Source organism: Poecilia reticulata, linkage group LG13, assembly GCF_000633615.1.
Source record: "Poecilia reticulata strain Guanapo linkage group LG13, Guppy_female_1.0+MT, whole genome shotgun sequence".
Classification (NCBI taxonomy): Eukaryota; Metazoa; Chordata; class Actinopteri; order Cyprinodontiformes; family Poeciliidae; genus Poecilia; species Poecilia reticulata.
In genome coordinates, this window is record NC_024343.1 from 19177592 (window position 1) to 19195673 (window position 18082).

The following is an 18082-nucleotide window of genomic DNA, read 5'->3' on the forward strand; positions in this document are numbered from 1 at the left end:
TAAAGTAAACAAAGTCACTGACAAAACACATTGTTTTCTGATCGGCGTGGCCGCTGACCGAACAGATAAGGCACCAGGATTAATCCTGGCTCTTATAGTCTGGCCTGGAGCAGGCAAGCTGCACAGGATAAATCGCCATGGTAACTTATGTCCGACTGCTTTTGTGAAACAGAGTGGAGGCTTAATTCAGCTAGGATATCTGGAAAATCCCAGTTTTGTGAAACAGCCCTCTGGTGACATGGACCGGCGTCTACACAAAATAAATATCATGGCAACATTTGAGGATGGTAACTAATGAAACTACACATCCTCATGCTATTGTCTTCCTCATGATAGAGGCAAAGTGTTACCTTAAGGAGGTAACACTTTGCCTAGGAGACGAGCGAACGCAACAAATAGTCTTCTGCGAAAAATGAAAAGACAGGATGTAGCAAAAATAAATGAGCCGAATAAAGGAATGTGGGTTAAGTGTCACACCAAACACCTTCGCTCCTCAACATACAGTAAATTCAGAACAAAAAAAGAAATGATGAGATCACTAAACCAAACAAATGATTCATCTGAACAAAAAGTAGCAATCAATAAGGTCTCCCCTACTCAGAAGGAGCACAGAAAAAAAAAACCACCCTCCTTCTCAATGGAGGGTAGCTGAGGAGTGTACCTTGGTTTAGCAACATGTGCTGCAGCAGCAGCAGCCACCAGTTCCACTGGATGTCAGTCTTTGACTATTTTGAACACATGATTATGCTTCTATCTAATCCACTCCATTTTAGCCCTGGTTGTACTTGTAGGATTGCTGTCGGCTACTGGTAGCAGGTTTTCTTCACTCAACCAGTTTCCACGTTACAGCGGAAGAAAAGCCTCAACAACACAACACCATGTTGCCGTCACCACAGGTCAGGAGGGGAATGGATTCATCAGAGTGATATCAGCTGCTAGATTTCTGCCACACATTTTACACACAGCCAAAAAAATATCCGTGTTGATCTAAAAATGACCTTTCATTACTTTCTCTAAAGCGTTTTTTTTTTCTTTCCCTTTTTTAACGCTGTTACCGCCAATACATCTGTTTCTTGGGTTACTTCTTACTTTTTTGAGTAGAGTTTTTAAATACTCTACCTACTTCTGCTTATGTCCATTAAAAATATCTACTATCTTGACAAGATGATTTGTTAGATAAAAGAAATAACAAACTTAACAAAAAACCCAAAATAAATGCATGAATACACGTTTAGTCTTGACTCAACTTATCTGGTAATATCATTACGTATTATAATATTACTTAGTACTTATACTTATCTGGTGTATTGTATTTTTAGATATTGTATCACCGTAGCGATTTGACAATTAAGTCATCCTCTTGATTCAACAAGTGTCAGTGGCAACGGATTTATAACACGTCTTCTTTTAATTGTGTGGTGATAAAAATATTACATTTTATCTTAAAAATGAAAAGCCCTTTGTTTTTTTTTCACAAATCCAATGTTTACAAACAAATGACAACACCCTGCAATTGTGTTTTAGCTAAAAAAAATTATAATAGTAATAATAATTTGACAATGCGTATGTTATATACAAATGTACAACTTCTCTTGGAAATCATCGTGCCTGCTTTATCTATGTACAAAAATAAAGGATTATTCCGTGTCACAGGCCACCAGACATAAGTAACATTAAACACGTTAGACACTAAACGTGCAAACAAAGTATAAAATCATCATGCTTTTTGCACTTAGCAAAAATGTTGGCTGCCACATAATTAGCATTTTTGAAATAAGAAGTGCTAAGAGTCTGACATCTCGAGAATCCTGTGTTTACAACACTGTGGTTTGTTTGCATGCGGCGATTCAAGACTCCTGTGGTAAACACGGTTGGGCTGGTTCTCGCCTCAGCTTGGTCTTGCTGCTCACATTTCGGATTTTGGACATTAGAAGCTCTCTGAACTTGTCTCCCATGAGAAAGTAGAAGACCGGATTAATGATGCTGTGCAAAAACGCCAGCGGTCGGGTCAAGACGTACATGGCTTTGATGTAATCCAGGGAAGAGCTGTCAACATGGGCCCAAGGCTGCTGAGATGCGATTCTGATGTTTCTAAGAACGTGGTACGGGGTGTAGAGGATGAGGAACATGACCGTGGCCGAAGCAACGACTCTGAGAGGCCTCTTGTAGGACGTCCTGTGTTGTACGGCTCGCTCCTGCATTTGGAGGAGGTGGGAGATTTGCTGGGAAAAGGCACAAAGTGCGAGCAGAGGGAGAATGTAGCCGGTTACTGTTAACCCCAAGCTGTAGCCCAGTGGGTTAATATCTCCTTTAAGGCTGGCAAAATCCTCGCAGCTGCTCCAGTTCTTTTTCTGCAGGTCCTGCACCAGCAGAGTTATCAACGGACAGACTTCAACGTTTACGACCAGCCAGGTCAGGCCCGTGACGACCAGCGCCGCTCTCGGCCTCAGCAGGCGGTGGTTTCGCATCGGGTACTTTATGAGCAGGAAGCGATCCATGCTGATCCAGACCATGAAGAGGATGGAGGAGTAAAGGTTGACGTGCAGGACGTAGCGGTTTATGACGCAAAGAGCTGGGACGGTGACGGCTTGCACGTTTGCGTACAGGTAGGAGAGGTGTGGCAGAGTGCAGAGGAAAATGAGGTCGGAGATGGCCAGGCTGAAGACGTAAACGTTGCAGCTCTGCCACTCCTGCAAGCAAAATATGTAGCCGAGCACGACGACGAGGTTGAGGGGGAAGCCGACGCAGAACTCCAGCGCGTAGAGCGGCGACAAGTAGTATCTCTCCAGCACTTCGTTTAGGTTTGTGGAGTTCATCACCTGCCGCGGCGAAAGGGAGAAGAAACGATGAGGAGGAAGTATCAGACAGAAGAAAGGAAGCAAAAAGGGTAAGTGGTGATTAAAGGGAAATTTATGGGCTACAAAAGGTCATTCAGGGTCACATAAGTCTTGTTTAAGCAAGCGTATTATTTTCATGTGTGATGATCAGACTTACCATTGTGTGGTTCCTGCAGTTTCTGCCGGTGTGAACTGGGGTGAGACAAGGAGCCTGTGCCGCCACTATTTGTACACTGCAGAGAGTAAACAGAAAATAGTGCCTTTCATACAGCGTGACAGGGCGTCTGACTACGAGGGCCATTAACTTTATGGTGAAGAACACACAAGAGATTGTGATTAGTTTGCATTTAAAGCGTATAAAGATTCCACAAGCAAAGTTGCTGCTTTACATCTTTCCCGTATTTAACTAGAATGGTGTTGCTCTCTTTTCTGGTCTCCCATTGCAACTTCCACAGATCATCTGGTAAGGAACTGTAATTTATAGTACAGGATTACATAAATTGAACCAACAGTGACATATTTGTGGAAATGCAACGTTGTTCACTTGAATACAGGCTTTCTATTTTACTTTGTTAAAGATAAAATATGCATTATTCTGATTTAAGTTCACAGAAACCCAACGTGGTTACTTGGAAAAGTGATACGCAGAATCAAGTTACAGCAGTTATTAGTTTCAAGTATGCGAGCTTCAGATGCGAATATGTTCATCTGCAGATAATCTTAATTTAATCCCCTGCCAAACAGAACTTCTGCGTGAGTTAATCGCACTTCCCTCTGGGGCCGCCTTCACCGAGCTTCTGAAAGTGTTGCTGCTCAAACGTTTACTGATTTGCAAGTCTTATTTTTTCTGACACCACGGCTAAGTTCATCAGCGCTCGCAGTTTTCGCTAAGTTGCTATGTTGCGTTTCTTGAATCGTCCTCGACATTTGCAATACAGAAAGTGCATTTCTTGTACAAAGAGCAAAACACCGCAGAAAAACCTGCAAAAGTCAGCCTCTCTGAACATGTCATTGTTCAGAGAGACTGTCGAATAAGTTAAATTGATTTGTCATGTCGTGAATGCAGCAGTGTAATGTAGAGGGATGTTCTGTGACTGTGACTGACGTTTGATGGTAGGTTTTGTAAATTGTAACGGTGGAAGATCAATGCCGAGAGACTGAAGAAGATTCACTTTTACACTTTCACTGTAATTGGTTGACAGTCTGTGCCGTTGTGAGACGGAAAGAAAAAGACAAAACAAAACGGACAAAAGGACAAAACAGAAGAAATTAAAACAAGACAATCTCCTTATGGAAAACTGTGCATGTAGTGCTGCAGGAATTACAGCGCAATCTTCCTGTTCCTGTTTGGGTGGCAAACCATTGCCTGATGATATTGGAGTGACGGAAACTGACGGCAGCAGACCCCATTTTACTCTCTATTCTCGTCTTCCTTGATTAAGTGTGGCCTTTGACACGGTTTCTCACATTGTTACCCTCTGTTAGTATCACTAGCACCCCAATAAACCTGGTTCAAATCATATTTCTAAGGCCGCACTCACTTCATCCAACTCAAGTTGTTCAGATGTCAACCTTCCACCGTCACCCCTGGTGTTCCCCACGGCTCAATACTGGGAGCCCCACTTCTTCATCATCATTTACATCCTCCCCCTTGTCATGATTCGGGTTTAAAGGAGGACCCGAGTGCAGAGGGCTGAGGGGAAATACTTTCTTTATGAATTTACAAAACTGAACTCAACAGGCAACCAGTTCAGTTCAGACAGAGGGAGGGAAGTCAGCAGAGAGAAGCAGCATAACAGAAGGATCTAGTGGAGTGTAACGAGCGGGAGGTGGATACACAGAGCAGGGAGCGAGCATGACAAAGGAACTAATTAGGGAAACTGACTGCAGCTGGGAAGGGAGTGAGTCAGGCTTGATGAGGTAAACAACTAGCAGCTGGGGGAGGGGGAGTGAATGGCAGACTGTCTGAAACAAGAACGACACCAGAGGGAAGCCCAAACACAAATGCTAACAAGATAAATTCAACACCTAAAGTAAGAATCTAAACTAACAGAAGGGACGGACAAGAACGAGAAGATCATATGAACAGCGAATAAATTCAAACTTGCTGAACTAATTGAGGGAATAAACTGGGATGAGGAGAAACAAGTAAAACAAAAGTGATACAAGAAAAACAACAAAAGCAAAGAGTCCAAACAACCAGGGATGTGATACCCCTTGTTAACATTTTCTAGTAAATCTAACATCAGTTTCCACTGTCTTGTGAATGATACCCAGCTCTTCATATCTAGTAATCCTAACTCCACTTTTGAACCCTGATTTCTTACCAATTCCCTATCTGAACAAAAATCCTCGTTCACCTCAAAACTCTCTCAAATGGTAAAATGAAATTCTCCTCACTTTTATGAAGCACATTTTGTGCCAAATTCTCTCACAACTGACAACTCCTTAGGGGAACTGGCAGAGGTTTCCCCTCACGTAACAAATGAAGTATGTAACTTTCATTAATAATGTTTTCATTAATAATATTTGTTAAAACTGCCACGATGCTGTGACAGCACGATGTGAGACAGATAATATTAGAAAAAAATCCATCTTTTCTGCCTTTTCGGTGTGGTAAATAGTGAGTCTGTTCCCTTCTTTAAATCCAGACTCAAAGCTCACCTGTTCAGGTCGAGGTACTCTGGGATTACATTGTTAATTTTTACTCTGCATCTTCTACTGTTAATCAGGTTTTCTGAAAAGCGCCTATAAATAAAATGTATTTATATATAGGGAGTTTTTACACACACGCGCACACGCACACACACACACACACACACACACATATCCCTACACATGCATGTTTTGTCAGGTTATCTTTGTGGGGACTTTCCATTGATTTCCGCTCATTTCTACAGCCTAACCCTGTACATCACATACCTAACCATAACCAAAACTCAATTCATACCTTAGTCAAACATGCAAGTTGACATGCAGCTTTCATGTTGCATGTCAACTTGCATGTCTCACTGAGTAACAACAGAACTGAAGTGAAAATATCAAGTAAAACTCAAACCCCTGACCCAAAAACAGCATTTCCCACTGGGGACCAGGCTTTGGTCTCCACAGTGAGCGGTGGGTCTCCACAAAGTAATATGGGTCAGGAAACTTTTCCCCACAAGGTATTAAATACATGTTACACATGTGTACAAAGTTGAATTTCTCACAACTATGCAGTCAGATGTACAAACACAAAATATATGATTTCTATTGCAATCTTATTATAGCCGGAAATGTGAACGGTTAAACTTGATAATTCGTACATTGCGCAAAAATAATCTAGCCAATATCAACAAGCAAACCAGATTATTACTTACATTATTTCTTACAAAACTTAGCAATCTTTTGTCCAGCATCCACACCTGAGTTAAAAAGTTTCAGCGTAGACTGATGCAGCATCCAAAGTAGACTAAGTGGGAGTCAGACTGATTCTCTGAAATGTTTTCTCTGGTTCCTTCCTCTTTTATAGTGTGAAGTGATGCATTTCCCATTTTAAAGGATGTGGTTTTCTACTTGGTCGTGTCGACCCGTTCCAATCCACCACCAATGCATCTTAATGGATCAAGGTAGCTTGAATCCAGTTTCATTGAAACGAGACGTCTAGTTCATGTGAATTGTCTCAAAATGAAGAAGATGGATTTTGTTTCCCAGAGATGAAGATGATGGCTGAGTTCGGTAAGAGAGGGTAACCCGTAGCAACATGGGTTTACAGGCTGTTCATCATGGGAAAAGCCCAATTTAAAAAGATATATAAAAGACAAGAGTCCTTTTGTAAATATTCTGATTTACTTTAGTTTTTTGAGAGTCTAAGGAAACTTGAAACAAACAAGAATTGTTTGTTTATAACTACTTTTTCTTACATTTGGAAAAACTATGGGAAATATTTCCCATATATAATAGAGTTCTTTATTCCAACTCAGTATTGACTGAGAATATAACCAAAATTGTTACATGTCTTAAGGACAACAAAGTCACTGCATTTATGTCAGGGACGTTTTTTGTTTTTTTTCCCAGTCTCTTAGAAAATTAGTTGTCTGACATGGTGTGTGTGTGAGCAAGGCAACTTGCATGTCTGACTCAGTAACAACAGAAGTGAAAGAATAAAGTAAACAAGTTGTGCAGAATTAAAAAGGAAAGAAAGCACAGTTGAAAATTTGGAAACGGGGCAAAACCCTGGTTGTAGAGTAATGAAAGCATGATGATGATGTCATAGTTATCGTGATGAAACTGAATGAACTAAATAATGAAACTAAAAGTAAGCAGAATACAATGAAACAGCGCAACAACAAGACCCTTCTCTGATTGGTTGTTTCTGACAGCTTTGTGTTTCTGTAATATGCTTAGATCCAGTGAATTTAACACCACCCCATTATGCACACATCTTTTTTCATGGGATTATCTTGTCTTAAGGAAACTATTATTTTTTTTATTTTTATGAAACTATAAAATTTTTTTATCTTCGAAATTTCAAAGAAGCCAAACTTTCTTTACTGCCTCTGTCTTTTTACTCTCAGGTAAAAAGAGAAATAGGTATACATCAGACAGATGGGGTCTTTTGTAGTCACAATTGTGCTGACCTTGGGCAACGTCTGTGGTAAGTTTCCAGCGCAGCAAACAATAAAAACACAAGCCTTTATGGGGATGATTTTCACGTGTCATGTGTCACACAAACTTTGTTTTTTCCAGGGTAATATGTAAAACAGTCAGAGGTGTGGTAAGTACCAGATGAGTTATCAAATTCTTCTGCATGAAGCTGAGAATTTATTGAAATGACGGTAATGTTTACAACGACTGTGCGTTTTCAAAATCACCTGGGGAAATGTGAAGCAAGAACGGCTGATCAACATAAGATGAATATTGTACAGAAAACAACTGCAGCATTGCTGGATTGTGTAATAAATATAATTGACTAACAGACAGACAGACAGAGGGCTTTATTGGTCCTTTAGGGAAATTGGTTTGCAGCGTTGTCAACAGGGATTTACATGGAAAGACAGCAGCATGCATACACAAACATGATATAAACAGCAAAGAGGTTTGAATCTATTGTACCTTTTTTTACTGTTTACCAGTTTAATCACTTGGACTATGAAAGAAAGATCTGTCCTGTTTCTTAATAGAAGAAGGTTCTACATCCGACAGGAAGGAAGCAGCTCAGACAACGATGTCAGGGTGTGTGCCTTGCCTGCTACAACCTTGTTTGCTTTCCTCATAACTCTGTCCATAACCATAAAACCATAATACCAATCTGTAAATGGTTCCAGAGTTTTTGTTTTTCTTTTCTGTTTTGTAAAATACAACACTTTCGCATTTCATAATTTGATTCAGAAACCACTCAAAAGCCTCCAGAGTGCACAGAATGCACTGATTAAGAGCACCAGGCACTAAAAAATGATCACACAATAAAAGAAGGGGCATATTTACCTGCTTACATGGTCAGTTTTTTGTAGTCAGGGTATTAAAAAATATATATTTTAATGAAATTGAAAGAAAACATAGTGCACAGGCTACTAATAATCTGAAATGCTACTCAAGAACTCTGTTACTATTAAAGCAATACTACTGAAACAGATGAGTGGCTAAATCTAGCTTCACTTTATGCTGATGAGTTTCACAAGAACAGACATTATTTTTGTTAATGACTAGCTCTGTGGATTTTCCAAGAAACCATCAGTGAAAGGAGGACTTTATAAGAAAGCAAAGAGTAGATTCATGGCAGGAGTTAAGAAAGCTGACACGTTTCTATTGTATCAAAACACAAATAAGAACTTGAAGTATAAGAGGACTTAAAGTTTGATCGTAAATAAGTAATTTTCTTAATTTCATCAAGTGTTTTTACAAGTCTTGCATTTCAGTTTACTGTATTTTCATTAAAAGTTCAGGTCCAATCCAGTTGTACGGATGCCACATTTAATGACCAGTTGAAGTTTGTTAAACGAGTCAATTGGCGAAGAGTGGGTTTGTCGTAATATCTCGGTCTGTTTTTGTCACAATCCTTCGTTGTTTGACTTTTGGTTTTCGTTCATGTTTGTGTTCAGAACTTCTCTGAAATTGCTGCCGTAGTTGTCTCTTTACAGGACAGGACAACTCAGAGTACAGATAGTCCACCCAGGAGTTTGTGGACTCTGGCTGAAATAGCATCACTGTTACACAATGTGTCCAACTCCAGGCATGAAACAGTTTCTGAGCTGGAGCGCTCCTTCATCGACAAGCTGCTGCATCCTACACGCACAAAGGAGCGTCACCGTAGGTCCTTCCTCTCACCAGCTGTTTGACTCTATAACCGTCACTGATCCCAGCAGACTCAGTGTTTACATCCCAGTTGGTATCTGCACAGTTTGAATCATTTTAAATGACATTTCTCCTGTTCTTTTCACAGTTTTTATTTTTCATCTTTGCAAATAGTCTGTCTTTTCAATGCATCAGTGTACATTGTCCTTCACATCACTGAGATCGTACTGCTATTTCTGGTGGTATTTTTACTTTATTATCTTGACCTCACAGTACAGTATGTTAGTATTGTATTCAATTTGTTTTTAATATAACTTTAATACTTTTTGTATCTTTGTGTGAAACCTCTGTGCCTCAATGCTGTTGGTGCACCTGAATTTCACCACTGCGGGACTTTGGAGCACATTTCTCTTTCTATTCTACTTGTTATTGCTCAACAGGCCTTCTAGTTAATTCTTCAGTTCCGTTTTTTGTATTTTGTTTTTATTTCATTTTCCTTTTTTGTACTAGATTCTTTCTGTCTCTGTTCAGCTCCTTTTTTTATTTTCCATCCTTTCTTGAGCCTGTTTGCCTTCTCTACCAGCTGCACCCTGATATGAGTAACCAACCACCTGCATGTTGTCAGTTATGACACTTCTCAGTATTTAAGCTCCTGGATGTTCATTGTCATTGAATTCTCCTGATGCTCTACCCGTTCTTCATGTCCCACTTCCCTTGTGGCTTGGTTGTAAAGTGTCCTTGTTTTTGTCACTAAAATCTCACCGTCGATGCCCCCAAAATCTTCTGCCTGTATTTTGGTCCTGTATTAAATCTCCTGTGTTAAACGTCGTGTTGACAGTCTTAACTGGGTTTTTTTGTGTGAAACATATTTTTTTGCTTTATAGATAGTCTTGATTGATCTGCTTGCTTATCAGAAACTTTGTGCATTAAAGTATACATATGCATGTATAGAAGAACTACCAGAATAGCTCCAAACTGGTAGCTTTTTTTGAAAGCACAAGAATTTTGATTCCATAACTTTTACATTCCGAGCACCACATATCCATCCATCCATTTTCTGCCACTTATCCGGGGTCGGGTCACGGGGGCAGCAGCTTCAGGAGGGAGGCCCAGACTTCCCTCTCCCCAGCCATTTCTTCCAGAGCACCACATAGTATTTATAAAATGATGCAACCACACTTTACTTGCAATGCTAATCACAGTTTTGCCAAAACATTTGTGCTTGTGTTAAAAGTTGTGGACTATAATTCATTCCAACATTGTTGTTACTTTTAAATCCGTCTCCAAAACGGTTTTCCCGAGGTTGCATAACACATTGTGATCCTAACCATGTTGATTTGGATACTGAGCTTTGAGTATATTTTGGCAACAAGGCCAACAATGTCTATTAGCCCTTAGAAAGCACATGATCTACTGCTGAGAGACATGTGAGACAAAGTCTTGCGAGAGACAAAAGGACGAGGGATCTGGGATTGTTAGCGGTTACTAAAGGATCAGGAATAATCTTTTATCGTCCTTGGGCATGCATAGTGAGGAGATTTGTGCCAGTGAAGGTCAGCTTTGGGGCGAGTCTATTTTAATGCTGAATTTTGATAGCTGTTATTTCTTCAGTTCACAAACAATGTCAGTCTCTGCCTTTTTAATTATATTCCTTTCAGAATGTTATGAGTCGTGTTAAGGAAATAACTGGATGACTCAGATAATGCTAAATAAAACACCCCACTTGTTTATGTCTAAAAATTAATGGAAATTAATAAATCATATTTTCATTTAAGATTTATTTAAAGCAAGAGCGCTCTCTGGTGGCAAACTGAAAACACTGCAAAAATTTAAAAAAAATTGAATAAAATATTTTTGAATTCATGGGGCGTGTTTGCCACTACCACTAATGTCAAAAGCAAGAATAACCACAGTAAATAAATGACTACGCAAACGTTAACGGACTTCTGTTGTCCTGCATGTGTATGAACATCACTGTGTTACGTAACTTGTGCCTAGGCAACAAAAACCACGCAATGTCTACGGTGCAATAGAAAGTCTTAGGGACAAAACACAAAATAAGCGTTTTATGCAATCCTGTATGCAGATCCTAACGCTTGCCCATCTTTCTGTAGAGCTGTGTGACTCAATTACTATCCAGCAGAGGGCAGTGTGGTCAAAGCCAACTGCAATCACAAGCGACAAGTGAAAAACCCAAAAATCGTCTGGTATCTCATTTTAATGTAAATGGACAAAGGATGAGAAAATCCTTTAACTACAGAAAAGTTCTCAAATTCAAAATAATTTACTTAACCTAAAAAAAAAAACAAAACGAAAAGAAAACAAAAAACATTGGTTTTGCAACTGTGTCACACAGATTTAGATTGTCTTTTAAGTCGAGTCAAATTAGTGATTTCAAGGCACTGGATAAAACGGTCAGGTTCAATTAGAGAAAATCTTATCAACCATATGGTCAGATTGCCATGCAGAGCATGGAAACGAACAATGTCGGTCTCAGGAAATGTTTGAGGGCTTCCTTGCATGTACAGTCCAAAGTCATGCCACTTCATTTCAAAGAGATCAGAATCCTGGGGCTCATTTATGAAGTTGATGTAGGCCAACAAAAAACAGGACCTAAAACTGCCGTATGTCACTTTTCACACAAAGCTTGTGATCTATTAAAAAAACGAACAAAGTCTGACACATAAGTACGATCAGATTGGAAACAACTGGCAAGACAGATGGAGAGGTGGAGAATTGAAGCAGCTCTGCATCATAATTCCTCTCACACATTTCATTTTACCCCATAGTCAAACTTTAATCATAGATTGACTTTATCATACGCTTTCAGAACAGCAGTGTTATCAATGCTTCATCTGGTGAGCCATAACTCACCAGAGGCCTGTAAGCCAAAATAAATCCCAAGCACACACATGAATTAATATTGACTTCCATTCATTTTGGTAACTGCATCTGTGCCTAAACCGTAGCTAAAGCCTTATTCAAACCATACGTTTAAACCTAACCAAAGACCCTATACAAGGGATTCTCTGGGGTTTGGTCCCCATAAGACCCATTGGTCTTCAGAAGGTTAGTAAATATGTCAGAAATGGTCCTAAACAAGTACACGCGCACACACACCCACACACACACACACGCACGCACACACACACACACACACACACACGCACGCGCGGACGCACACACACACACATACACACACACACACGCACGCACGCACGCAAAGTTTTCTCACCATCACATTCCTCATCGTCAGGGTAACTTCTTCCACAGAGTGTCATAAAATGACTGAAAACTATTTACTTCTTTAAAAGTAACTTTCCTAGCTTTGTTTATCAGACTCATAGTTTGAAACACTCTTTATTCTGGAGGCCTCAGAGATGGACATGCTCTTTTAAACTCATCCGGATGTTCACTCCCGCCTAAAAAGTCACGAGCACACCAAACTAAAAGCACAAAGAAAAATGTTACTTATTGTTAGCTGTCAATGAGACACTTATTGTTCACTGAATATCACATCTACACTTGGCTTAAAATGAGATGTGATGCAAATCATATTCAATTTCTACAATTAAAAAAAAATGCTATATCAAACACATACAGAAACGAAAAAACACTGTGCTGTCATACGGCGTCTTAACTTTTTTGCATTTAATCATTTTCAACAACTGGAGGGCGGAAGCACAAAAAAGCAGAATGAGGAATGCAAGCTAATAAGAAGCCTGATAGCATATTCTAATAATAATAAGAAGAAATGAAGCTACTGCAAATGAAGCTGACAATATATCTGCTCATTTTCAGAAAGGGGGGGAAAGAAAAAAAGAAAACCACATATGACCTTAAAGGAAACCAAAAATCATTTTTATTTTTGAATTTAATCGTTATGTGACCTGACAGCCATATATGGGTAGTCTTGTATTTTCCCTTTAAATACTCAGTACAGTGCCTCGTACGCTGGTTCGCTGTGAGCGACGGGGAGTCCCATTAGCCCCTGTAACTTACACTGATGTCCTAGTTCTGGAAGGTGACACACTTAGGTCTTTATCACCACAATTCTGTGCTAATTATCTGCGCTTGACAGTGAGTTAATTGCATCGGTGTGTGATCTAGTCTGTGGTTTTAGAGTGCTTTTTATGTCCATCAAAACCACAACCGTGGCTCAGAGATTAAGAGATTGGATTGTTTTACTGCAAAACAGTACAGTTCTTTTGTTGACTAACTCTGTAGCCGCATCAGGTTGGTTTCCTTCCTATCTCTATTTGTCCTGCTGTTGTAGATTTACACTCCAAAGCATTTAGTGTCTCGTTTGGTTTCTATGGTTCATGATCATTCCAACATTCTTTCATGACCCTTTTCAGCTTTATCTTCATGGGTTTTTTTTTCAGTAACAGAGCAGAGAAAAATGTTCTCATAGACTTGAGTTTATCAGTTTCTCAATATCCAGGAATTTGTGAGCAAAACTTAAACAGCTCTCAGATAAAGGTGAGACTGAGGGCTTTATCTGATCCCATTCCCTCACCGGGGTCAAAATAAACACGCACTCACCCCCAAATTGTCAATATTTTTGCGCTTTCACATTCTGCACCACAGATATTTTGTTTTCAGAAGTCCAAAATAGTTGTGGGTCGAGTCTGTGGTTGCCCAAGTAGGGGTTAGTTGAATTATGGCAATGGAAACTATTAACAATGGCATCTTTTTTTACTGTAACTCTTAAAAGAGATTTAAACTGCGGTCTAAAGCTTATAAAATTAAACAATATCATGTCTTGCTGGGTGAAGTTTATTGGCTTGGCATGAATATTTATACCTTCAAGAGCAATAGGGAATAAAAATAGATCTTTGCTGCTGCTGTTTTGCTCACAGTTAAAAACCATTGGAGATTTCTGAGCAATGTTCAGTCAGAGAAACAGTTGAGGAGACGATATTTATTGCTGAAACTCCTCAGCTGTTAGGAAAACACCATTGCTTACAAAACACACCATATTTAAACATAACCTCGTGGTAGACATGCATACTTCTTATTTGTGTGACAAGCTTCTCCAAAACTTCTTGACCAACAGGATGTTGACTCCTCTGGCAGTGACAACACAGACAGAACAGGTTTTGCAACTGAAGGAGCATTTTGACAAAAACAAAATTCCAAAACTGATTTAAGGACATCTTAAAAAATGCATATTAGGGTCTTTTTAGGCTAATAGCTAAGCACGATCTGAAAAACAACACCCCAATAACAGCCAGACTCAATTTATATTGCTAAATGTTCAAGTTGATCAAGGAAATTATCATATTACTTCTAAAGCTGCGGTAAACTTGGTTCTTTTGTTTTTTGACTAAAAGATACTGTTTATTTTCACTGTCAAACTAAATATTTACTATTTTAGGTCAGAAAATTCATAAAATTCAAAAACTTACATACATTACCAATATTTTGAAGAATTGTGTTTTAAACAGCCTGGCTCAAGTTGGGTCATTTTCCATTCCTGGAAAATGACTTCCAGGAAGTCATTTTCACAATGACTTCCTGGATTTTTTGCCTTTTGACAGAGCTGTTTGCCGTCTTGCTCTTCTATCTATACCTTTTAAAATGCACACACATTTTCTTTGGAACTGAGATAAAGATTTTGTGATGGTCATTCTAAAAACAATGTCTGTGATTCTTAATCCTTTTTTTTTTTTTTTTTTTTTTTTGCTCATTTGGCTGTGTGATTGACATTATTTTTTATTCAGTTTTTGTGTCCAGGATTTAACTTTGCTTTTGATAGAGATTTGGTGCCTGTCCATAGCAATGCAGTACCCATTAGCACTGCATTATCATTAGCCTTTTCCCTAAAAAAAATAACCTATTTTTCTTACTTATTAGCCATGGTTAGTATACTGAATGGAGAGAGTCAATGTAAGACAACATGCTAGTGATACCCCACATGTCACTGGAAACCTTTAGGCTAACATTAGCATTTTGGCAAATTTTAGCTTACACACTAACTAACATACTAAATGGAGTAAGTCCATGTTAGCTTGTGATTTTCCACATGCTCTTGACTAGATGTTAGCTAACATTAGCATTGATGCTAATTTGTAGCATCAGAACTCTGGGTTCCAACCGACGGGCACAGTTTGGCAGGCCCCGTTTCTTCAGGAATTTTCTAGTTGTAATTTGTTCATTCCATCATAACTTGGTTTTGTGACTGTCTCCTGCCTTGATCTTTGGTACTCATATTTCCTATATGTCATTGAATGTGACTTTTTACGTGAGTTCCTCGAACGTGCCTTTTAGTGAGGCAGTGCATTTTTCTCGTTCTGCTGAGGAGCGTTAGGCACAGAGTGAGACAAGCTGAGTTTTTGTATTAAGGTAAATAAAACCTTTTTTTATTCGCAAAGGCAACTCCGGATATCATCTGTGCCTGAGCCCAGCAACACAAAGATATAACCTTTAGATCAACTGCCAACCTAGATAAGATTTTATTTAAAAATAAAACTATTTTAAGCACATGGCTACAAATATACCTTTCAATACTTGGAAGAATTTTACTCTCAAAAATGGAAAGTCTATCAAGACTCATTTATCCGTCTAATTAGTTTAGAAATTTCCAATAATATAATTAAAGAAGTTAATCAAAATCATTTTAATGTCAATTGGAAAAACAAACATCACTACATTAGAAAAGATGATATTTATAAAATTACTGGAAGAAGGAGGCCTCAATGCACTTGATTTTGACTCGGTAAACGGTTGCTTAAAACGTCAATGGTTGCAAAACTTTCTGAAACATTACGAGAGCTTTTGGTTTAGCCTCCCTACTAAAATCTTTTTAGACTTTGGTGGGGTAGAATTCCTTTTAAAATATGATTTTGAAATTAATACATTTCCAGTTGAACCTCACCAAATTTCACCAACAAGTCCTTGGATATTGGAAATTAATCTTTTAACCATAACCTTTCCCCCCATAACACTCCTATTTGGAATAATAGATGCATCTTAATAAAGACAAAAATTCCTTTTAATTTGAATTTGATGGCAAAAGGCATTTGGTCTGTTCAACATCTCATGAATGACAGAGGGAACATTTTGAACTTTGAAGAATTCCAGCATAAATATAATTTTACCTGCACTAAAAAAAATAATTGAGCTGTAATTAAAGGGGTCCCTCAGGCTTTGATTAACACAATACAAGGTTCTTTATTTTATACAGCCTCAGTACCACGGCTTCACCCACTGTTAATCCAAGACTACATTTCTATAGACAAAAACTGCAACAGTAAATTTTAAAATCAGTCATCATCCTAAAGACTTTCCCTTCCCCCTTGAAAAGAAGAAATATACTTAAAGAATTTTCTTTTAGTGTATGTGTGACAAAGTGGTTCAGTTTGTGTTCACCACGTGTCCCTAATTCTTATTTCTGATTCGCTTACTTTCTACAGCTTAATTTAAACATTACTTTGCAACTTTGCTTCACTTACAATCCAGGGTTTGTTTGTGTTAGCATTATGTTGCAGTTTCCATCTATTTATATGTTTAGGTTAAAGCTACTACTTCTGGACCATTGGTTGAATTTGTTTCTTTTGCTTCAAGGTATATTTATGGTATTTGTTTTCCTTTTTACTCACCATTGTTTGTCCCTTGTAGATCTGCAGCAGGGCAGGGGTTTGGGAGGGGCCGGCCCAGTATTTCCTGCTTAAATGGCCTGATGATGTCATTGATTACCTGGCTGGGTTCTACCAATTAGATGGTTTTCTTTTGTGTACTGCTCTGTTTGTTTTTCTTTAAAGTAACTTTTTGAGTTATCTTGTATTATGTGGTTTATTTTGCAGACAATTTCATTATGTAGGACTTTGTAAATTAGATTAATAATTTTATTGTTTCTCTGCTTAGATTTTGTTTGTTTGACCTGTTTCATTGTGGGTTAGTACAATCAAGCACCGGTGCATTGCCAATTGGCTATAAACAGTGAGTTTTTAGAAGCTGGGGGGAGATGTCAGTCCAAAGGAAGAATAAAAGTCCTCAGAAATACTGGAACTTGTGACTGATGCTGATTTTTCTGTTCACCTTCTGACGCTTGTGCCTACACTACATTACAGTATGCAAAAAAATTTGATGCAGCTATTTAAAATTTCCTTTGCCTCCAAAAACAAACAAACAAAAAAATATTAGATAATATTTATCCATGTAAAAAATACTTAAGACTAAAATTTAATATTGAGGCAAATGATTGTACCATTTGATGTAGAAACTTTGCAAAATTTATTCTTTTCTTGTAGTTATGCATCTAAATTTTGGAAGGATCTTCATAATTGGTTACTGACTAATAATTTAAATATTCCAACTTTAATTTACAACAATATAAAATTTGGCATTTATATTTTGGACACAAAATTGGAATACATCATTAATAACTTGATTATTATGGCCATTATTACGCCAATGTAAAAAAATAAATAAAATAACCCCAAACGTTGATCTTACCTAAAAGAAATTTCACATAACTGTTCAACTCTGTGAAAATGGTTGCTACTCTGCTCTGTAGTAGTTTGTCCTGTTTGATTTTTGACATTTATCCATTCAATGATTAAGACCCCATACAATAATTTCAGTTATTGAGTTTATTAGGCTTTCTTTATTTTCTAATTATAATCACCTGTTGTGTCCAGCTGGTACAAGCCATCTGGAAAGGGAGCTGGCTTTGCTGTTGCCTAGCAACATAACATACATTACATTATTCCACTGATGGAATCTGGTGATGTCACAGTGTTGTGATATCACAAGAAACAGATGCCTTGAATGTCCTGTGTCTGAATCAAATTTGCAGAACTCAGCAGCACGGACGTTGGTTTTTCCACATTGGATTTAACATTGCATTTGTTCGTAGCTTTTCTGATGCATCAATCGGACAGTCAAAATGTCAAGTGACATTGATTCGTTAACAACGTCCCATATTGGACAAATGTCTTGAGGTGAATTGGTTATCTTTGTTATGG

General features: G+C 38.4%; 1 protein-coding gene across 1 annotated transcript; it reads right to left on the reverse strand.

Moving 5' to 3' along the window:
- Positions 1–1448: 1448 nt before the first annotated feature.
- Positions 1449–4466, reverse strand: LOC103474701 (succinate receptor 1). Its single transcript, XM_008425841.1, has 3 exons — positions 4379–4466; positions 2995–3070; positions 1449–2819 (listed from the first exon to the last, which is right to left on the reverse strand). The coding sequence occupies exons 1-3, from the start codon at positions 4381–4383 to the stop codon at positions 1848–1850; spliced, it is 1053 nt and encodes a 350-aa protein (XP_008424063.1). The 5' UTR covers positions 4384–4466; the 3' UTR covers positions 1449–1847.
- Between the last annotated feature and the right edge of the window lie 13616 nt (positions 4467–18082).

Coding starts and splice junctions, on each gene's coding strand:
- LOC103474701 (XM_008425841.1), bottom strand. Junction 2,820..2,994: donor ACTGCAGGAACCACACAATG/GTAAGTCTGATC, acceptor TCGCCGCGGCAG/GTGATGAACTCCACAAACCT.